General features: G+C 45.6%; 2 protein-coding genes and 1 pseudogene across 3 annotated transcripts in view; 1 reads left to right on the top strand and 2 right to left on the bottom strand.

Moving 5' to 3' along the window:
• LOC132571892 (uncharacterized) overlaps nt 1-6,294 on the bottom strand; it is an 851,656-nt gene extending 845,362 nt beyond the window's left edge. Inside the window, exon 1 of the mRNA XM_060238684.1 lies at nt 6,263-6,294. The gene's annotated coding sequence lies outside the window, so the exon portion shown is untranslated. The remainder of the gene's footprint in view (nt 1-6,262) is intronic.
• Nucleotides 1-23,281, bottom strand: part of LOC132571225 (zinc finger protein 709-like) — a 1,224,940-nt gene that overhangs the window by 3,245 nt on the left and 1,198,414 nt on the right. Inside the window, exons 1-5 of one of the 2 annotated variants that reach the window (XM_060237949.1) lie at nt 6,263-6,343; nt 2,949-3,395; nt 2,629-2,725; nt 1,086-1,141; nt 764-890 (exon numbers count right to left, since the gene is read on the bottom strand). In XM_060237949.1, coding sequence (XP_060093932.1) covers nt 764-890; nt 1,086-1,141; nt 2,629-2,725; nt 2,949-3,371 — 703 coding nt within the window. In that variant the 5' untranslated portion in view covers nt 3,372-3,395; nt 6,263-6,343. Of the gene's footprint in view, nt 1-763; nt 891-1,085; nt 1,142-2,628; nt 2,726-2,948; nt 3,396-6,262; nt 6,344-23,281 lie in introns of those variants that run through there. The other variant, XM_060237950.1, reaches the window with a different exon arrangement.
• LOC132570980 (zinc finger protein 836-like) overlaps nt 8,126-23,281 on the top strand; it is a 33,912-nt pseudogene continuing 18,756 nt past the window's right edge.

The following is a 23,281-nucleotide window of genomic DNA, read 5'->3' on the forward strand; positions in this document are numbered from 1 at the left end:
CTTGCTACAAAACTGTAGACTGTGTTGCCTAGTAATATCTTTTTCGCTAAAGTATTTAATAAACCTCCATATGTTTTACCAAGGTCTGGTTTCCTGTGTGGATATAAACTTGAGGTCCCACTGCTCTGAGTGCAGCATGCTTGCCCAAGAGGTGTCCCAGGCTTGAGTCCTTGTCACCTCTTTACTTGACAAACTCTCCACCCTTTTTCCAGAGGAAAGGCCTTCATGTGTCTCCACCATGCACTCTCTTAATTCAGGGCTTCTTTGCCAACATGAGCGAGAAAATGATCACTCTTATAAGGGAAAGGAATCCAAGGAAGAGGGGGAAAATTCTTCTCGGAGAATGGAAACATGGTCAAGATCAAAGCTCCAAATCCTAACCTGTTTAAGTGGGGGGAGGTCCAGATAGCCATAATTCCATCTGCAGGAAAAGCATGTTGTAAAGACTGACAATTGAGAAATCCTAGAGTCTGAGGGCCTCCCAGACCTTCCTTGGCCTCAGGCCAGGACACCTTCTCTGGCTTGAGCGACTGCCACAACACTGGCCTCAGTTGCCCCTAGGCCAGCCAGGCAGGTTGGGTCAGTTAACCTAGCCTCGCTAAATATTAATTTCACTGCCACCCAACTCCTTGAGACCCTGGGGGGGGGGGGACACACGTAGTGGGGCAGATCTGAAAATGATTTATTTGTGTTCGATATTTTGATTTCTGAACCATCCCAATGGCAGCAATTCACACCTTTGGCACCTATGAAAGATCCTTACCCAGAGAGGCCACGCTCCCATAGTTCTCCAGCATGACTTCCCTGTAGAGAGCTCTTTCACTCGGATCCAGCAGTGCCCACTCTGCCTCGGTGAAATACACGGCCACCTCCTCAAAGGAAAAGGGACACTGAAAGAAAGAGTGGATTCCCTCATCAGAGATCATGCCATGCAAAGTGGATGCAGGATGTAGAGTTTTGCATGCGTAAAGGGAATGGCATTCAGCGTTTCTTTCCCTTGGACAACTTAGGAGCAACTGCAGGAGCAAAAACCCCTCTCTGTGAAAGGAGGGGGACCCAGCCTGTGGCCCTCTGATCTCCTCTACCTGGACTGGAGTGGCAGCAGCTGTTTCCACACCTCTGAACACCACCTGTTCCAGACCTGTGAAAGAGAGAAGAAAGAAAGATTGTTAGCCTAGATGCCTTCATTTGTTTGCTTGTGTGAATCCTGCTTCATGCACCCTCCTTCCCAAGGCTGTGAAATCTTACCATGGGAATACCCAACAAAATTTGTAGGGATGTTTAGTAAAATGCGGGAGAGGCAGAAGAGAAGCACCAGGTACCTGTGAACCTTGGGGGTTTCTAAATGCTGCTGATCCATTGAGATTCCTGTGAGAACTGAAATGTGCTCTTTGGAGTTCAAAAACATGACTGCATCCCTGCTGGATAAGGCCCATGGCCCAGGTACTCCGTTCTCCCCCTTTCATGACCTAGATGGGATGCCACCTGAAGCTGCCACAACTCTGGAATTAGGGTCCCTTGGGAAGGCCCAGAGAACCCTCCCAAGCCCTTCAGATTTCCCTTGTCTTGACCAATAAAAATAGGCATGAGAACCAGGCAGAGTAACAAAGAACAACAAAAAGGTTTATTTCAAACAGGAAAATCAATAAAGGGCAAGCGAACAGATAAGGTGCTTTAAAACTATATAGTAATGTGAGTGAAGGAAAATAAACAAAGTCCCTAACACAACTAATAATTATCCATGGGTGGAGAGAACTTCTCACTAGAACTCAAGGGAATCCAATGAAGTCAAGGGCAGTAGGTTCAGGACGGACAAAGGGAATACTATTTTACACAGAGTGTGATTCAAATGGGAAATTTGCTGCCAGAGGAGGTAGTGATGGCCATAGGAATAAACAACTTGAAAAGGGGACTAGATAGATGGAGGAAAAGTCTATCAATGATAGACTTTTTCTGTGGCCCCAGAAGGTAGGACCTGAACCCATGGGTTGAAATTAAATCAAGAGTTTCCGGCTCAACATTAGGAAGAACTTCCTGATAGTTAGAGCGATTCCTCAGTGCAACAGGCTTCCTTGGGAAGTGGTGGGCTCTCCTTCCTTGAAGGTTTTTAAACAGAGGCTAGATGGCCATCTGACAGCAATGCTGATCCTGTGACTTTTGGGGGAGGTATTTGTGAGTTTTCTGCATTGTGCAGGGGGTTGGACTAGATGACCCTGGAGGTCCCTTCCAACTCTATGATTCAATGATTCTATAATTTCAATAAGATACTGTGTTTATCATGTTGAAATATTGCCTGTTTCGGTGAGTTTTTGTTTATTGAGCTTATCTGTACACTGAAACTGTTGCTGTCTTATACCCCTGGAGAAAATGGCTGCTTTGAAGGGTGAACTCTATGGCATTGTACCACGCTGAGGCCCGTCCCCTCCCCAAACCCTGCCTTCTCCTAGATCCACCTCCAATGTCTCCAGGTATTTTCCAAACCCAGATCTGGCAACCCTTTATGGCACTGAATCCCAGAACTTAACTGTGTGTTGTGTGCAGAAGTATTTCCTTTTCCTCCTGTCCTAAATTTTCTACCCAACAGCTTCACTATTTTCCCAATCTTATCTGGCTACAAAACAGCCTTACCACCTGAGAGGGCATCTTGGGCACGCTGCTTGGCCAGAGCCCTCTGCCCTTCCTCCTCAAAGATGATAGCTTCCATCTTCACTGCTGGTCCCTGCTTCTGAAAGAACAGAAAAGGAGATGGGTAGGAGAAGGAATGGAACAGGATGTGGAGATGGATTCTGCCCCACTCCCAGACTTCTCGCACCTGCATTGGCCACACGAGAAAGAATCAGAGTTGGGTTTTCTTCCCAGTCTTGTGAATTCTCTAGAGGCAGAAATATCTGCCTGGGAAGCCTTAGGAAAAGGTCGTTGCTTGAACTGAGTGAAGGAAAATCCCTCACCTGGTCTTCCTGCTTCTTCTCTTCTGCCTGACTCAGGAGGAAACCTTCAGCCAGGGCCACCGCCTGAGAACTGGTCTCTGGCCCACACCCTCTGACCCAGCACTGCATTTCCTGGGGCAGGATGGCCAGGAACTGCTCCAGGATCACCAGGTCCAGGATTTGCTTCTTGGTGTGCCTCTCCGGCTCCAGCCACTGGTTGCAAAGTCCATGGAGCTGGCTGCAAACCTTTCTGGGTCCATCAACCTCATGATAGCGGAACTGCCGGAAGCATTGGATGCGTACATCTGTGGCTCTAGTATCCTGAAACAAGATCTCTGACACAGATCTTTCCCAGAATTCAGCACCACTCCTTGTATGGGTGGGATGAGAACCTTTCTTTGATCTCTTGCCAATCCCAGGTCCTTCTGGGTCCTCCTCCTCCATCTCCTTCCCTTGGGTTGCCTCTGACTGTGGAAAGAAGAAAAAGAGAAGAAGAAGGGATTAGATTTATGCCCCGCCCTTCACTAGACAAAGGAGTCTCAGAGCAGCTGACATTCTCCTTTCCCTTCCCCTCCCTGCAACAGACACACTGTGAGGTAGAGGGGGCTGAGACAGCTCTGACAGAACCTGCTCTTGAGCAGAACAGCCTTGAGAGAACTTGTGGCTGACCTAAGGTTCCAGCAGCAGGTGTATGTGGAGGAGTGGGGAATCAAACTGGTTCTCCAAGATAGGAGTCTGTGCACTTAACCACTACACCAAACTGGCTTACTCATGTGGCTATGATACCCTTACTCATGGGCAGGCCTCATTTTGGACAGGAGCTCACAGGAATGGAGCTCCGGAACCTCTAAATTTTATTGTGCTCTTTCTTTCTTATTCCCCCGCCCCCCAAATACTTGTTTCTGGGCTCTATTGTTCAAACCCCCTGTGAGAATGTAGCTGAACTCTAAGATCTGACAAACTTTCTAATATTTTCCCCCACAAAAAATGGGAAAATAACCAAAACATATAAAACAGAGAGATGGAAATCTTCCTCATGCCACTGTGGCCAAGCAGGAGAAAGTAATTTAAAAAGTGTGATGGGAGTAAGGTTTGATTATGACAATTATAATTCACAAAGCATTTTCACATAGATGCTGAGCTGATATAATTCAGTACACCTTCTGGTGACGTCATATGGAAGTAAGTTGTGCTAATGAGCTCCGGTGCCTCTTTTTTTACAAAATGACCCCTGCTCATGTGGCTATGAAGAGGGAGAGAAAAAATATATCAAAAAGGCAGAAGGAAACCAAAAAAAGAATGGAATTTGTGGCCTGCAGACCCTACTCCACCCTGCCCTGCTGTCCTTCCAACACCTGGAGGGGCTTTTCCCCCTCTCAGTTCAACGCTGCCACCATCTGGCCTTTGTAGGAATTGCCCACTGGGAGGGTCAGGACTCCCAGCTTCCCTCTGAGGCCTTGCCTCTGTACCTCCCAACGCCCAGTGTCTGTGACCATGGGTCAGCTTGCTGCCTTTGCACTAGGGCAGTAGCCACTTGCCAACTGACTGCCCTCCCCTTCCTCCTGGTACTCCTTTTAAAATAGCATATCCAAGATGGCAGAGGACTTCAAGGCACAGAGAGCCACTCCCAGGCTGAAAAGCTATTAAACATTTATTAAAAAGAAAATATTTACATGCATACTTTTAGCACAGCACCAAATTGAGGAGGAGGAAGAATTGGATTTATACTGGGCATCAACTAGGTGCTTGGGGGGGGGGGGGCAACAGTGGGAGGACCTCTAGTGTCCTGGCCCCACTGGTGGACCTCCTGATGGCACCAGGTGTTTTGTTTTGTTTTGCCACTGTGTGACACAGAGTGTTGGACTGGATGGGTCATTGGCCTGATCCAATATGGCTTCTCTTCTGTTCTAAGAAAGGAAGATGGGGAAGGGAGGAGGGAGAGAAAGGTAGAAAGAAAGCAACGTAAACTTTAAACACATTCTCCAAGCTGCCGGCTGGCTTGGCCTGGATAAGTAATTTAAAGAGAGAAATGCCTTCTCCAAGCCAGCTGACCAAGTGGTGGGGGCTTTGAGAGCCACACAATATGTGTGAAAGAGCCACATGTGGCTCCCAAGCCACAGTTTGGCCACCCCTGCTCTAAACTATGGAACAGAATTTGGGTCATAGAACTAACCAGAAAAAAAGTATAAATGTTAGCATGATGCAGTAAATGATGCAAAATCACACAGCAGGATTTTGTACAGTAATACAAAAATTACATAACAGTACACAATTCTACTTACGATGAATTAGTATATAAAAACAAAGTATAGTGCAAAGTATAGTACAAAAAAACAAAGTTTGAGTCCAATGGCACTTTTAAGACTAAGAAAGCTTTATTCAAGGTATAAATCTTCATGTGCATGCACTTCTTAGATACAGCAAAACAGAAATTCCTCAACCATTTCCCAATCTCATCCCCTGCCCCCACCTGGGGAATAGGACGTTTATATATATATAGGGGGGTTAGTTGACAGGAAGGGCCAGTTACAGTCAAGACCAGGGGTGGTCAATCTGCAGCTCAGGAACCACATGCGGTTCGTTCACACATATTGTGTGGCTCTTGAAGCTCCCACTGCCCCAATGGCTGGTGTGTGGAGAAGGTATTTGTCTCTTTAAACCATTTCTCCAAGCCGAGCCAGCTAGTGGCTTGGGAAATGCATTTAAGCTTAATATTGCTCTCTTTCCACCTATCTCTCCTCCATCTATTTTCCTCCCTCCCTCCCTCCCAACATCTAACGTTCATGTCTTGCAGCTCTCAAACCCTATGGGAATAGCTCGCCATAGGAAACAATGCCCTGCAGATATTTCCCTCCTCTCCTTGACTTTCTGATGACCCTGAAGGGGGGGAGGGCCTCCAAACCGGGGGATCCCCTGCCCCCACCTGGGGAATAGGACGTTTATTCTAATGGCTCTTACGTTAAGCAAGTTCGGCCTCTCGTGATCAAGACAGTGACAGAAACAAAAATGGAAATTACCAGCCCATCCATATAAAGTAGAGGGTGAGCAGTAACCTATTACGCAGCATAACGGAGATGTTTTAACAAGATCCAAGAGTCAAACAGGAGTCATAAGCTAAGGGTATATGGTTGCCATTTGTGTGCGTTCAGTTCTGGGAGGGAAACAGTGAAAAAAATAAATATGTCAAAACTGGAGTGGAGATTGATGAATCCAATTTGGCGATACCAGGACCAATTCATTCGGACCCTGCCATCCATCTCCTCTCCTCTCCAGCATTTCTTTCTTCCAGGACTGGAAAGCTTAAACCCGCCTCCCCCGCCCCCCGACTTACGTACTTGTGAGTAAACCTCCCCGGGATGCAGCTGCACGGCTTTTGCCGCTGTTGCAGACGAAGCCCTCCCTGCTCTCTTTGGCCATTCAATACCAAACCCCACCCCTGGAAAAAGACCTTTTCCTCTCCCCGCCCCCTCCACTGCTCCCTCGGGCCCTCTAGGAAAGCAGCTCGCTCCGTTTAACCCTTGCGGTGCTGCAGACAAATACACAAACTTTTCCCCCTCCCTCCTCTCCACCGGCGCCCAGAGCCGGCAGCACAGGTCGGTCTTCAAACAGGCAGCCCTAAGCGAAGCCCTACACTGCAGCTCGAGTGGGCTGCTCGCGAGTAATTCTGTACGGGGGACCCCCGGGCATCAGCATAGGCCACGGTCCCTAATAATTACTTCAAGTGACTGTGGAAATCGTTTTGCACTGGGTTTCCCTATTGTGGAAAGGTGGGAGCAGGTTTCCAAAGTCCAGTTCAAGAAATATCTGGGGACTTTGGGGGTGGAGCCAGGAGACATTGGGGTGGGGCCAGAAGCAAGGTTGTGAAACATTGAACTCCAAAGGGAGTTCTGGCCATCACATTTAAAGGGACCGCACACCTTTTAAATGCCTTCCTTCAACGGGAAATAATGAAAGATAGGGGCACCTTCTTTGGGGGCTCATAGACTTCGACCCCCAGTCCAATCTTTTTGAAACTTGGGAGGGTGCTGAGGAGAAAATTCGGATGCTATGCTGAAAATCTGGTGCCTCTACCTCAAAATAACCACATCCTTAGAGGATTTATATCCCACCTCTGCAGTAGACTGCTCAAGGCGGCTCCCCACTAGAGAATAAAACACCCAGGAGATAATAACAGCCAGGGCTTTTTTGGTAGAACAAGCCTAGCAAGAACATATTTGCATACTGGGCCACACCCCCTGACACCAAGCCAGCGTTCCCGCCACAAAATCCTCCTGATAACAGCAACCAACAAACATTGAGCAGCCTAAAGACCATCTTTTAGGAGGGAGCCTAGAATAGACAGCTCAGCCCCCTTTTCTTAAAACATCTCTAGGGGAGAGAAATTCACCCAAGCCTCTTAGCTAGCAGAGCATAGTCGATTAAGGATGATCAGTCTGGTGTACACTGAACAAGATGCGTAGTCCTTGAGAGGGAGAGGCATAGTCAACGCATATGAAATGCTCTAGGTAGCTCGAGCCAATGAGCCCAGCCAGAAGCTCCTCCACATCCTAAAGGCAATTCCATAGCACAGCAGGTGGTACCTACAAACCTCTGGAGCAGCAGTCCTTAAAGGCAAGAAATGAGTCTCACCAATTCTGGAGATTTGAAGTGGGGGGACCTCAGGGGCATCTAATGTTAAGAGAGTCTGCCCTCCATCTGAGCCCCTGTCTCCAGGGAGTTGATCTCTGGTCTAGATTATATCTTCTATATCAACTTAATTCCAAGAGATCTCCTGTCTCTGCCTGGAGGTTGGCAACCCCCAAACAAGCAAGGAAGGCCACCTGGATGGAAGCCTCCCTTCTGTTTCCCAGGGTCTCCACTTTCTCCCCAGTCTTGGAAGGAGGCTTGCAGGGGGTGAGGTTCCCTCAAAGGGTTAAAGGGAAGAAGTCCCCATTCCTAGAGAGGTCTCAAAGGAAGAAGACCACACTAGCCACAGCTACGCCCTCTTCAACTTCTTCCGAGGAAAAGCTGCCTTGAAGCATGCCCAGTGACATCACCAATGAGGTTTGCCCTTAGAAGAGACGGCTGGAACTTGGTGCAGACCCTGCAGAGCATTTCAAGGCAAACAGAGAAGTCTTGAAATAATAATACTTTGCTTGCATGATTTCCTTCGGACTCTGTAGAGCCTCTGTGCTGCAACTCTGGTCGCTCACTTAGGGCTCTGCTGCAGAGCAGCACAGCTGCCCTCTGCACATGGGCAGAGTTGCCTCTGCAGGAGGTCCCAGCTCCAGCCCTTGACTGTAGAGAGGGATCTGGCAGAGGAGGACAATCCAGCGGTCCAGGAGAAGGCTGCTTGGAGGGGAAGGGAGGATGAGCAGAGAGCCGGACTCAGCTGTCCCAGGATCAGGAAAAGGCCTCGATGTCATTGGAGCTGGGAGCAGAAGGGAGCTGTGGGAAGCAACAGTGCAGAAGAGTGTGAAAGACAACATCTTCCCTCCAGATGCGCAGCGCCAGGAATTCAGGCACTTCTGCTACGATGATGCCCAGGGGCCCCGAGAGGTCTGCAGCCGACTCCACCGCCTTTGCTGCCAGTGGCTGAAGCCAGAGAGGCACAGCAAGAAGGAGATGCTGGACCTGGTGATCTTGGAGCAGTTCCTGGTTGTACTGCCCCCGGAGATGGAGAGCTGGGTGAGGGAATGCGGGCCAGAGACCTGTTCCCAGGCGGTGGCCCTGGCAGAAGGCTTCCTCCTCAGCCAGGTAGAGGACAAGAATCAGGACCAGCGGGTGAGAGGAGCATAGGATATAATCAGGGATCACCCAAAATACATGTGGATCTAGTCTCACTAACGTAGATTTCTTTGTGGGAGTAGACAAGGGTGATCCAGTCGATGTTTACCTAGATTTATAGAATGCTTTTGGTAAAGTTCCTCATCAAAGGCTCCTAAGCAAACTCAGCCATCATGCAATAAGAGGGCAAGTCCTCCTTGTGAATTAAAAACTGGTGAATTAACAGGAAACAGGATGCGAGTATAAGTGGGCAGTTCTCCCAGTGGAAGATGGCAAGCGGTGGGGTTTTGAAGGGCTAGATACTAGGCTTTTTAAATGATTTGGGAATAAGCAAAGTCACTAAGGTTGCAGATGACTCAAAGTTATTCAGGGTGGTGAGAAACAGGGAGGAGTGTGAGGCACTCCAGAGGGATCTGTCAAGGCTGGGTGAGCAGATGTCAAGTCAACCTGGCAAATTAGGTTCAGTGAGGGTAACTGCAAACTAATGCACACTGGAAACAAAAACCTTAACTACAAATATAGGTGGGTAGGGTCTAACCTGGCAGTAACTGACCAGGAAATAGATCTTGAGGACATGGTAGATAACTCACTGAGATGTTGACTCAATGTGCCAACTGCAATAAAAAGCACAACAGCTGTGCTGGGGATTATTAGGAAAGGGACTGAAAACAAGTCAGCCAGTATCATAATGCCCCTGTATCAATCAATGGTGCAGCATCATTTGGAATACTGGGTATGCTTATAGTCACCACACACCTCAAAACATATAGCATTAGAAAAGATGCAGAAAAGGGCAACTAAAATGATTAAGGAGATGGAACACTTTCTCTGTGAAGAAAAGTTAAAGAGACTAGGGCTCTTTAGCTTGGAGAAATGACGAGCGAATGATGACATGATAGTAGTTTATAAAGTTATGCATGGGATTGTGGAGGCAGAGAAAGAAGTAGAATCATAGAGTTGAAAGGTACCCCCAGGGTCATCTAGTCCAACCCCCTGCACAATGCAGGAAATTCACAAATACCTCCCCCAAAATTCACAGGATCAGCATTGCTGTCAGATGGCCATCTAGCCTCTGTTTAAAAACCTCCTAGGAAAGAGAGCCCACCAGCTCCTGAGGAAGCCTATTCCACTGAAGAACTGCTCTAACGGTCAGGAAGTTCTTCCTAATATTGAGCTGGAAACTCTTTTGATTTAATTTCAACCCATTGATTCTGGTCCAGCCTTCTGGGGCCGCAGAAAACAATTCTGCACCATCCTCTATATGACAGCCCTTCAAGCACTTCAAGATGGTGATCATATCACCTCTCAGCCGCCTCCTCTCCAGGCTAAACATAGCATGCTCCCTCAATCTTTCTTCCTTTCTCACAATTTTTCCCTCCCTTTTCCACAATTTTTTTCCACAACAGAAGGACTCATGTACACTCAGTGAAATTAATGAGCGGTAGACTTAGAACAGAAATACAGAAGTACTTCATCCAGAAAGTAAAGAATGCATGGGATTCACTGCTTTGGAAGTGGCGGCAGCTACAAGCATAGCCAGCTTCAAGAGGGGATTAGATAAATATTTGGAGCAGAGGCCCATCAGTGGTAATTATCTACATAGTATAGTTGGAACACTCTATCTGAGGCAGTGATGGTCTGCTTTCTTGGTGCTTGGGGGGCAACAGTGGGAGGGCTTCTAAAGTTCTGGCTCTGCTTGTGGACCTCTTGATGGCACCTGGAATTTGGCCACTGTGTGACACATAGCCTTGGACTGAATGTAAAGTTCTGCATTTGGGTAATAAAAATCAAATGCATAACTATAGGATGGGGGAGACTTGTCTTGGCAGTAGTATGTGTAAAAAGGATCTAGGGGTCTTACTGGATCATACCCTGAACATGAGTCAGCAGTGTGATGTGGTAGCTAAAAAGACAAATGCGATTTTGGGCTGGATCAATAAAAGTTTAGTGTCCAGATCATGTGGAATGATGGTATTGCTTTATTCTGCTTTGGCTAGACCTCACCTTGAGTATTCTGTTCAATTTGGGGTACCACACTTTAAGAAGGAACATGTCCAGAGGAGGGTGACGAAGATGGTGAGGGGTCTGGAAACCAAGTCCTATGAGGAAAGGTTGAAGGAGCTGGACATGTTTAGCCTGAAAAGGAGACAACTGAGAGGTGATATGATCATCATCTTTAAGTTCTTGAAGGACTGTCATATAGAGAATGGTGCTGAATTGTTTTCTGTTGCCCCAGAAGGTAGGACCAGAACCAGTGGGTTGAAATTAAATCAAAAATTTCTGGCTAAAAATTAATAAGAACTTCCTGACAGAGAGGTTCCTCAGTGGAACAGGTTTCCTCAGGAGGTGGTGGGCTTTCCTTCCTTGAGGGTTTTTTAAAGAGAGGCTAGATGGCCATCTGACAGCAATGCTGATTCTGTGAACTTAGACAGATCATGAGAAGGGCAGGAAGGGTTGCATCAGTGCTTAGTTCTCATGGCCCCTTTTTATACACCCAGGGAAATACTGATTGCTAATTTGAAGTCAGTCAGCATTTTTTTTCCAGTCCAGTTTGGCAAGGGATCTTGGAAGTTTTGCCATCTTCTAAGCATGGAGCAGGGGGTCACTGGGGATGTATGTGTGTGGGGGAGGGAGGTACTTGTGAATTTTCTGCATAATGCAGGTGGTTAAGAACATAAGAGAAGCCATGCTGGATCAGGCCAATGGCCCATCCAGCCCAACACTCTGTGTCACACAGTGGCCAAATAAACCAGGTGCCATCAGGAGGTCCATCAGTGGGGCCAGGACACTAGAAGCACTCCCACTGTTGCCCCTCATGCACCAAGAATACAGAGCATCACTGCCCCAGAAAGAGAGTTCCATCAATACCCACAGTGGCTAATAGCCACTGATGGGCCTCTGCTCCATATGTTTATCTAATCCCCTCTTAAAGCTGTCTGTGGTTGTAGCCGCCACCACCTCTTGTGGTGAACCAGATGAGCCTGAAGGTCCCTTTATGATTCTATTAAAGGGCCTTTGGTCTTATTCAATATACATTTTCTTTCTTCAGTATACATTTTCTTTCTAGTTCACCTCTTGTGGTGAACTAGATGAGCCTTAAGGTCCCTTTCCTTTGATTCTATGAAAGGGCCTTTGGTCTGATTCAGTATATATTTTCATATGTTCACTTCTGGATTGTGACCCAGAAGGAGCAGAGAAGCACTCAAGAATATGAGCAAGGATACCCTCAAAAGCCATACTGATTATCCCAACATTTTTGGAGTAGAGGTCCATGAGTGGCTATTAGCCACAAGGGATAGATGAAATTATCTGTCGGGGCAATGATGCTCCGTATTCTTGGTGCTTGGGGAACAAGAGGGGGAGGGCTTCTGGAGTTCTGGCCCTGCTGGTGGACCTCCTGGTGGCAGCTGGGTTTTGGCCACTGTGTGACACAGAGTGTTGGACTGGATGGGTCTTTGGCCTGATCCAACATTATCTTTTTTTTTTTATGTACCCAAACATTTTGGAAACTCTTTCCCCACCTGTTGCCTGTTCCTTGTCTCATCAGTCTCCTTTTTCTGGGGTTCCCACTTCTGTTTCAGATGCAGGAGGAGATCATGCAGGAGTGTTACCTGACAGCAGCCTTTCCAGGTGAGATCTATAGTGGTGTCTTTCCTAGTTAGTGTTCTCCTTGAGAGTAGGTGGGCTGTTTCTCTGCCCCCCCTCCCCCATGCTGCATGGGAAAGATGTTCCACTCAGCATTTCACCTGAGAATATTTCTTGTTTGTACAAGGAATTCTGTGTCTGAATTAGCATCTTGAATTATGTCCATGAACCAATAGAAACAGGACATATTACCCCTAATACTCAAGGAACAGATATGGAAGGTTTGTCTTTCAAGTACCCATTTATCCTTCACAGGTGGTGCCATGAAACTGGCAGTATATGATTCTTTATCTCTTTGTGACAAATCATCTACTGTGAAGCCAGAGCAGGTAAGTGTGAAACTGCAGATCCCATCCATGGGTGCCTCCCCCAACCTCTCCCTAGACCTCAGAGATTATTCTTTGTTCCTTTCACTGCTGTCCTGCTCATTTGACAGAAAAGTTACCTCATGAAGGCTTGAATGCTCCAACATCTAACCACTTTTCAATTGCCCTTCGAAGGAACAAATTGCTACAGTGTGAGGAGAGAGGGATTCCATTTTTGTCTCTTTCCAGGGTCTGGTGACCACTGAGGAGGTGTCTGTTCATTTCACTGAGGAGGAGTGGGCTCTGCTAGATCAGGACCAAAGAATCCTCCACAGCAAAGTCATGGAGGACAATCGTCAGAATGTGATCTCTCTAGGTAAGGCTCCCCTGTCCCTTGATTCACAGGTGCTAAAGGGTGAAATCACTTCTAAGGTGCTGAAGGGAGAAATGACTTCTTCTCAGGAGGACTGGAGTAGAAGCCTCTTCGCATAGGGAGGGTTAACAGGGGAGGGGAGTGGATCAGGTCCCCACACAGGCAAAGAAGAGACTTCTGCATGCCTAGTGAACTCCTCAAGTATTAGTTGGTCAGCCAACAAGAGAGGTTGTAAACTAAAAAGAACATCCCCCTGAAGGGCCTTTGAGGACTGAACAAGTGAACGGCCATGGAAAGCCAAGAGTCAGACAGCCAAACGGGAGGTTTTTCAACTGAGCCACTTCATGAGCTATTCTGTGAGCACCTTCAAGGAAGGTTGAGATTAAAAAATCACTTACACAGAGGAATCAGATTGAAAACATTTTTAAAATACAAATTAGACATTCTTAGTAAGAGTTCAGCATTTTGGAAATCCATTATGGTCAAGGGCCTGCCTACCTTAGAGAACGTCTCTCCCCATATGTGCCCCAGAGAGTACTGAGATCAGGGGGAAAGAACTGACTGACAATCCCTGGGCCGAAATAGGCCAAATTAAAGAGCATATGTGAACGGGCCTTTTCGATCGTTGCTCCACACTGGTGGAATCAACTACCGGATGAGGTGCGGGCCCTGCAGAGTCTTGACCAATTCTGTAGGGCCTGCAAGACCACTCTGTTTAAAATGGCCTTCGCTTAAATGTAGACTTAATGTAGACTGGCTGTAGATATAATCTACTACATCCACCCACCATATCCACTGAGGAAAGTATCTGAGATGTAGCACCGAAAATTTTAATTTTGATTGGAAATGATGGTTTTAATTATGTTGGTTTTATTTAATGAATTATGTAATGAATTGTACTGAAAAATTTATACTGTAAATTGTAATTTTATATGTTGTGAGCTGCCCTGAGCCTGCTTCGGCGGGGAGGGTGGGATATAAATAAAATGTATTGTTGTTATTATTATTATTACTGGCTCATCCTGTCCTGCTGTGGGGATGTGATGGTAGTCTTGGTGGTTTGATTTATCACCCTATCCCAGCCAGATCTGGGTGATGTACAGAGAGGGATAATGCCATAGAATAAATATACAAATGTTTAAAATCCAATATACAAATTGATAAAAACCAGAATTAAAAAAAAAAATCTAAGATGGTGTGCTGTAGTTTTCCTCTCCCAATTCTGGACTGCCTGGCCATTTTCTGGGCAAGGGGAAGAGAACTTGCCAACAAAATATCCAGAAGGGGAGGGTGGACTCCTGGAAATGGTAGCTCTCCAGATGTTTTTTGCCTACAACTCCCATCAGCCCCAGCCAGCATGGCCAATGGCTGAGGCTGATGGGAGTTGTAGGCAAAAACATCTGGAGAGCTACCGTTGGCCACCCCCGCCCAAAATAAATTTTTGCAAGCTGGATAAGGCAGAAGTGAAATGGGGGATTTAAAGTACTACCTTGTTGCTGCCAAGCTGTCTACAGACTGAAGAAATGTGCACAATTTGAAGCTTTTGAAACTTTGGTAACACTTTAAGGCAACTGTCTATTTCAGCCTGGACCTGGTGCAATGAAGTTGGAAATTGAACTATTTACACTATTTACACTAGAGCCCCATGACGCAGAGTCTTAAAGCTGCAGTACTGCAGTCCTAAGCTCTGCTCACGACCTGAGTTTGATCCCCGGCGGAAGCTGGGTTTTCAGGTAGCCAGCTCGAGGTTGACTCTGCCTTCCATCCTTCCAAGGTTGGTAAAATGAGTACCCAGCTTGCTGGGGGAAAAGTGTAGATGACTAGGGAAGGCAATGGCAAACCAACCCATAAAAAGTCTGCCGTGAAAACGTTGTGAAAGCAACATCACCCCAGAGTGACTGTTGCTTGCACAGGGGACTTTTCCTTTCCTTTCCTTTTCCTTGTGAATGATATATTCCTATTTATAAAGACAGGATTATAAATTGATGTATTTATGAGTTTACTATTACATTTGATATATTTGCAAGATTTTTCTATGTGATTTTTCTAGTTGTTGTATGTGATTGAGGCTGGTTCTCACAGAAACCTCCGGTTTATCTCCAGTCACTCAATCAAAAGCCTGGCAGAAGATCTCTGTCTTACAGGCCCTGTGGAATTGCATAAGGTCCTGCAGGTATTTGAAAGAGAGTTCCACCAGGTCGGGGCCAGAACTGAAGAGAGTTCGACCCTGATGCTGGGTCGAGGGCAGCCAGATGTCCTTAAGACCAGGGATCACCAGTAGGTTGTTATCTGCAGAGCGTAAAGCTCTAGCAAGGACATACCAGAGAAGATGCTCTCGCAGATAATGTCTCTTCGAGATTATTCTCTCTTCAAAGAGAGAGGAGACCTTAGACAGCGGCCCTTTGTCAGTGCCAGACTGGGATGCTGGATTTTGTGTATCTTTGAAGGGGGCTAAAGTACTGTATCCTGATTGTCTGGGTTAAGGCTTCCCTTCACTGTGCAGAAGTTCTCTTCTCCACATTGGGCCACTAGATCCTCCTTGATCCAAGCAGTAGTGCCTTTGTTCCCACTGCATACATGTTTCAGAAGTTTACAAATTTAGCATTCCTTGCTTTTGATAGTAAGAGGGGCAGGGGTTCATGTAGTCTGGTTTAAAAGCTGAGTGTTTTTTTAGAGTTGGAATGGGTGGACGTCTATTTCTTTCCCTTAAAGGAAAACTTCTCTTTCTCAAACCTGAATCCATATCCACAGTGGAAGAAGGAGATCCACTTATCCAAGATGCAGAAGAAAGAAAGAGATCAGCAGGTATCTGCTTCCTTTTGTGTTGGAAGGGGGTAGGACTTCTTTTGGAATTACCTTCTGGAGAACAATCCAAGTAGGCAGCCGTGTTGGTCTGAAGTAGTAGAACAAAATAGGAGTCGATTACACCTTTAAGGCCAACTTAGTTTTATTCAGAACATAAGCTTTCGTGTGATGAAGTGTGCTTAAGAGCACATGAAAGCTTACGTTCTGAATAAAACTAAGTTGATCTTAACGGTGCAATCGCCTTCTGGAGAACGGAGTGATTTCTCTAGAGCAGGGGCGGCCAACAGTAGCTCTCCAGAAGTTTTTTGCCTACAACTCCCATCACCCCCAGCCAGCATGGCCAATGGCTGGGGCAGATGGGAGTTGTAGGCAAAAAAAAAATCTGGAGAGCTACCATTGGCCACCCCTGCTCTAGAGGAAACAACCAGAGCATGTCTATGAAAGTTTTCTCAAATGTGAAAGAAAAACTGAAACAGGGATGAAGGGCTGGCTTGTTTGTCCTTCATCTTGGGGAAAATATTTGTACAGTACTGGGCTTTATTTAACCTGGATTTGTTTATATGGTGCCTCCACAGATAATCTGTTCAAGATAACTAACAAACATCAACAATGCTATAAAACAATGCACAGTACATAAATTGTCAGCGTTAAAATTGAAAGAATGTGGGGGGCATAAGAACAGCATGCAGTATCCATTGAGTAGTCTCAAAAATAATCAGTGAACAGTCGCCAAGAGAGAAGCAGATCATAAAACAGCTAAAAAGATAAAAGCTGCTCTTAAGTTAAAGCCCAGGTTAAAAGCAATGCTTCGGCCTGGTGCATTGAAAGATCTTGAGGTAGTTTCCAGGCATGCTTTGGAGGGGCCACCACTGAAAATGCTCTGTCTTTGGTGACCACCTGCCTCTGAATGTAGGGAGGACAGTACAGCAGAGGCAGACCCTCAAGTACCCTGGCTCTGTTTAAGGCATCAAAAGTTCTAACCAGCAGGGGTCATTTTGTAGAAAAAGAGGTGCCGGAACTCTTTAGCACAACTCATTTGCATAACATTTGCTTATGCCACACACCCCTGACACCAGAAGGTGTACTCAATTATATCAGCTCAGCATCTACCTTATCATGCTTCTTAAGAGCCAGTTTGGTGTAGCGATTAAGTGTGCAGACTCTTATCTGGAAGAACCGAGTTTGACTCCCCACTCCTCTGCTTGCACCTGCTGGAATGGCCTTGGTTCAGCCATAGCTCTGGCAGAGGTTGTCCTTGAAAGGGCAGCTGCTGTGAGAGCCCTCTCAGCCCCACCCACCTCACAGGGCGTCTGCTGTGAGGGAGGAAGCTAAAGGAGATTGTGACCACTCTGAGATTCAGAGTGTAGGGCAGGATATAAATCTAACATCTCTTTCTTTCTTTCTTTCTTTCTTTCTTTCTTTCTTTCTTTCTTTCTTTCTTTCTTTCTTTCTTTCTTTCTTTCTTTCTTTCTTTCTTTCTTTCTTTCTTTCTTTCTTTCTTTCTTTCTCTCTTTCTCTCTTTCTCTCTTTCTCTCTTTCTCTCTTTCTCTCTTTCTCTCTTTCTCTCTTTCTCTCTTTCTCTCTTTCTCTCTCTCTCTCTTTCTCTCTTTCTCTCTCTCTCTCTCTTTCTCTCTCTCTCTCTCTCTCTCTCTTTCTTTCTCTTAAGATTTCCATCTGTCTGCTTTATATGTTTGTGTTATTTCACCCCCCCCTTTTTTTGGTGTGGAATAATATTAGAAAGTTTGTCAAATCTTAAAAGTTCAGCAAAATTCTCACAGAAGATTTGAACCATGGAGCCCAGAAGCAACTATTTTTTGCGGGGTGGGGTTTAAGAAAGAAAGAGCACAATAAAATTTAGAGGTTCGAGAGCTCCGCTCCTGTGAGCTCCTGCCCAAAATGAGGCCTGATAACCAGCATCAATGAAGGTACCCCAGTTGGTCCATCTAGAACAACAACACCTCTTCTGATATGCAGGGGTGTTTCACCAAGGAAGAAGTTCCACCTGGGATGTGATGAGTCCAGGACAGGTGATGTGTTGGGATGCAGCCAGATTTTCATTTATTTGTTGGATTCTGTTAATCTTCCAAGACTATCCTGCTCCTTTTTTAAGGAGTGAAAGCAGCATTTGTGAAATTATTTCATTTACCTGCACAACGATGCTGTGATGTGGAAAATTCTGGAAAAGTGTGATTGGCCCAAGACCACTCCAGTGCACTGTACTAATGGAGAGCTCAACTTGGGTTACCATAGTTTGGGTGTAAAACTCTGCTCCACTCTGTCCAGCAGAAGATGGTCTGCAGGGCTTTTTTGTAGCAGGAACTCATTTGCATATTAGGCCACACACCCGATGATGTAGCCAGTCCTCCAAGAGCTTATGGTAGGCCCTGTAAGAAGAGCCCTGTAAGGACTTGGAGGATTGGCTACATCATGGAGGTGTGGCCTAATATGCAAAGGAGTTCCTGCTACAAAAAAAGCCCTGGTGCTCTGTAATGTGCTAGAATCCAGGAAGAAATTGACCTGAGATCCCTCTAGTCCAGCTTCCTGTTTCCTAGAATGGTGTACTAGAGTCCCTCTGATGGAACTATCCTGCACAGAAGAATCAGAAGTTGATTAATATATTGCAGAATTTGTCTCCCTTTGCAGTGATTTCTGCCCTGTTGTTTTGGAGAGCAATTAATGCACTTCTTTCCTTGATAGTCTTCTCTCTCTCTATCCAAGGGGTTGCTGATCCCCAGAATAAGTCGAAGAGAGAACCACAACAATTCCTGTTGGAAGGAAAAGGGCGAAGAAGAAACACTGAAACAAAATGGAAGAGGGGAAACGAATCGTCTTCTTCTCAGGGTGCTGAATCCCAGGTATTTTATACACACTGGAAAAACCACACAAGAGAGAAACCATTTAAATGTTTGGACTGTGGAAGGAGTTTTGCTCAGAGTGAAGAACTTACTAGCCATCAACAAATCCACACAAGGGAGAAACCATATAAATGCTTGGAGTGTGGAAAGAGTTTTGCTCGGAATGACAGCCTTATTAACCATCGACGAGTCCACACAGGGGAGAAACCATATAAATGCTCAGACTGTGGAAAGAGTTTTGCTCGGTGTGACAGCCTTACTGACCATCAACGAGTCCATACAGGGGAGAAACCATATAAATGCTTAGATTGTGTTAAGAGCTTTGCTTGGAGCAATGCACTTACTGCTCACCGACGAACCCATACAGGGGAAAAACCATATAAATGCTTGGAGTGTGGGAAGAGCTTTGCTCGAAGTGGCATACTTACTGTTCATCAACGTATCCACACAGGGGAGAAACCATATAAATGTTTGGAGTGCGGAAAGAGCTTTTCTCGGAGTGACAGCCTTACTAACCATCAACGACTCCACACACAGGAAAAACCATACGAATGTTTGGACTGTGGAAAGAGCTTTTCTCGGAGTGACAGCCTTACTAACCATCAACGAATCCACACAGGGGAGAAACCATATAAATGCTCAGGCTGTGGAAGGAGCTTTGCTCAAAGTAAATACCTTACTGCCCATCAACGAATCCACACAAGGCAGAAACCGTATAAATGCTTCAAGTGTGAAAAGAGTTTTGCTTGGAAGGGAACCCTTATTGCCCATCAACGTATCCACACAGGGGAGAAACCATATAAATGCTTGGACTGTGGAAAGAGCTTTGTTTGGAGAACTCAGCTTACTGCCCATCAACGAACCTACACAGGAGAGAAATCATATAAACACTTGGGGTGTGAAAAGAATATTGCTCAGAATAATGACCTTACTGTACATCAACGAATTCACTCAAAGGAGACACCATATAAATGTTTGGAGTGTGGAAAGAGTTTTGCTCAGAGTAAATACCTTACTGCCCATCAACGAATCCACACAAGGCAGAAACCGTATACATGTTTGGAGTGTGGAAAGTGCTTTGCTCGGCGTGACACCCTCACTGACCATCGACGAATCCACACAGGGGAGAAGCCATATAAATGCTTGGATTGTGGCAAGAGCTTTGCTCGAAGGAACACGCTTACTGCTCATCGACGAGTCCATGCAGGAGAGACACCACATAAACTCTAGAAATGTGGCAAGAGATTTACTTGTAAGGCACACTTTACTGGCCCTGTTAAATAAACCGGAGTAGGTTTTTGAGTAGATGTACAGGATTACTTTTCTTTGTTTTGCACAGTGCTACTAGCAACTGATTGTTCATACTTAAAAAAAAAATGTACAGCCTGTGTAATCGTTTTCAGTTACTAGCACAAATATGTACTGCGAAGATCAGTTTGGCCATCTTTTTAGTTTTGTTCACTCTTTTCAGGGGTGCAATTCTAGCAGCAGCTCCTTTGCATATTAGGCCACATACCCCTGATGTAGCCAATCCTCCAAGAGCTTATAAGGCTCTTTTCTGTAAGATCTTGGAGGATTGGCTACATCAGGGGTGTGTGCCCTAATATGCAAAAGAGCTCCTGCTAGAATTCCACCCCTGACCCTCTTCCACTAATTCCTGCCTCCAAGATCTTTCCTAGAGCTTCACTCGTCTATCTTTTCCTTCCATTGGTGAGAATCTCCCGGTGACTTTTAGTTACCTGTAGTCATGCTATGATTTCTCCATTGGTTGGGAAGTCACTTGTTGCTTCAACGCAAGGAAATGCTGATTGTCACTTTGGGATCAGTCAGCAATTTTTCTTCAGTAAGGGATCCTGGTGATTTTTGAAATGGCCACCTCTCCACAGGCCTGCTCAAAGCAGCTCACCGCTAACAATGTTCCCTCCAAGCTGTGGAGTCTTGTGAGCAAAAATTCTGCTTTGTGGGCTAGTGGCATTAAAGTTGTGAGCTGCTGCATCGATTAGTGTGCTCCAGGGCCATTTTTCCCGAGCTGTGACAAAAATGTGTAAGCTAGAGGCTAAAAAATGGTGAGCTAGCTCACAGTAACTCAGTTTAGAGGGAACGCTGCTAAAGAATAAAACCAAGCTAGCAATTATAAATAAGCCAGGAGAGAAAAACTGCATAAAGCAAGGACTGAACAGCCTAAAAAAAGAATATCCATAAACTAGGCCAAGATCAGACCTTAGAATAGCATATTCCAGGGGTGGCCAACGGTAGCTCTCCAGATGTTTTTTGCCTACAACTCCCATCAGCCCCAGCCATTGGCCATGCAGGCTGGGGCTGATGGGAGTTGTAGGCAAAAAACATCTGGAGAGCTACCGTTGGCCACCCCTGGCATACTCCTTAAATGCTCAGCAATAGCCCTGCTAGCCATTCAGCAGAACTGAGCTTGATCCCACTTCAAATATTACTGATCAAACTCTTAAGAAGGCAATTCTTTCATAAATGCAAGGTGGGAAAACAGAGAGTAGGAAGTGTGGGCATTCAGTTTAAGTACAGAGAAGTACAGAGAGTGTTGGAATGCAGGCTTGGAGGACAGAGAGAGATAATAACTTGGACGGGATGTTTTGCAGCCTAGTTTGATTTATGTCTCAAAGAAACTTGTTGTTGTTTGATTTATGTCTCAAAGAAACTTGCTGTTGTTTTTATTGTACGCATGTGTGAGCTACTGTCTCTGGGCAGAATGCACAGGGTAATTAATTGGCTGGTACAGGTGGCATGTTATTAAGTCATGAAAGATATAAAAGGCAGCCCTCGATATTGGGAGGGGTGCTTCTTTTGTAGCGTCTTTGGTCTTTTGTCTTTTGTAAGGCTTTTTGGAGGAACTAAGAATGTGCCAAGAAGATAATAAAGAGTTTTTGAGTTTTGAAGAAGCTTCTGACTGATTTGCGCAGCACTAGATAACTTTTTCCAGGCGCCTCCTTGTGTGTGTGTGTGTGTTTTTTCTTTTGGTGTAAATCTTTCTTTTATCACCAGTGCATAGGCTGGACCTAGGCACTCGGTCCCAGCTTCTGCATTACGACATTTGGTGCCCCGTGTGAGGCTCAGAAGAGATAGCATGACAAGATAACCTGATTTATTGATCATCACTCACCTCGCGCCCGGCGAGGGCCAACGACGTCGAACTTCACCTGGCCAAGGTCCCAACGGGGTGAGTTGGCTTGTCAAGTTAGACCACACACACACTGTAGTGAAGATGGGGTCTACGTTATGTGCTGCTCAGGCTAATTTAGTGCTTGAAAATCACTCCACTCCGCTTCAAAGACATTTTATTCATCCGGACAAGGATCCCGACAGTGGGAGTGATTTGTCAAGTAAAGAGCACACAGACCCTGAAAAAATGGGTTGTTCCTTATCAGCTGGCCAAGCCAGCCTCAGAAAATATTTACACTGTCTTCTTTCCAAAGAAGGACTTGTTGTTAGAAAATCTGATGTTTCTGATTTGGTGAAATCTATTACAGATATTTGTCTGTGGGTTCCTGAGAGTAAAACTTTAACAATACAAGACTGGCAAAAAATAGGGAATGCTTTTCAGGATCATCCAAAGATCACAGCCAAAGTTCTGTGCACCTGGGGCAAAGTAAAAGCTTGTTTAGAAGGGCTTAAGCCTACCAACATTCTATTCAATCAGCAGACAGAGGCTGGATCAATGTTTTCTGGTTTTTTACCTCAAATTTTGCCCCCATTGCCTTCAGGGTCATTTGCCACAACCCCTGGGAACGATCAAACTTACCATCTACCTCCTAAATCACCGGATGGCTCAGAATCGAATGAGCAGCTACTCAACAGCATTGCTCTTGTTCCAAAAATGCAGAGGCCAGCACAATTAACTACAGATCTCCAAGCTGCTGTGCTGGAGGAGGGGGGTGAAAATATTCGAGGAAGCCCAAATACAGAACATCAAGGCCAAACTGAAGTTGTTTTCCCAGAAGGCTCATGTGAGGGAGGACAGCTAGCTGTTTGTGGCAGATTTGATACATTCCAGAACACAAGCCAAGATGCTACAGAATCCTATGCTGAATCTGTTAATGGACTTATGAGGGCAGTGCAGAGGCAGATTGACAGTGCTGGGGCTGGAAAGCAGTTCGCTTTTGAAAATGCTAATGAGGATTGCAAAGCAGCTTTGACACCTATCTACAGCAATCCAACCACTGATATTCAATCTATGCTCAAAGTGTGCCACAATGTGGGGTTTTGCCTCCTGTTGGCTGCAGTTTTAACTGCTCAAGGATCATTAAATCCAGCAGTGTCATTACATGCCCTGCCTATACACTGGAAATATGGATGACATTCTGCTGGCTGAAAGTGGACATTAAGTCATCATGTGGATTTTTTTTAGTAACAAGTGTTTCAAGAATATGGCTTATGATTGCACCAGAAAAGATTCAACGTCAAAGTCCTTATATGTATTTAGGGCACAAGTTTTCCACAGCTTCATTAATTCCAGTTTTTCTACAAGTACAGCTTTTAAAGACATTGACAGTTATACAATTACAAAGTACACTGGGAAATATTAATTAGGCTAGGCCTTCCTAGCGTTTACAACCATGGAACTGTCACGTTTAT

The sequence above is a fragment of the Heteronotia binoei genome, chromosome 5 (genome assembly GCF_032191835.1).
Source record: "Heteronotia binoei isolate CCM8104 ecotype False Entrance Well chromosome 5, APGP_CSIRO_Hbin_v1, whole genome shotgun sequence".
NCBI classification, from domain to species: Eukaryota; Metazoa; Chordata; class Lepidosauria; order Squamata; family Gekkonidae; genus Heteronotia; species Heteronotia binoei.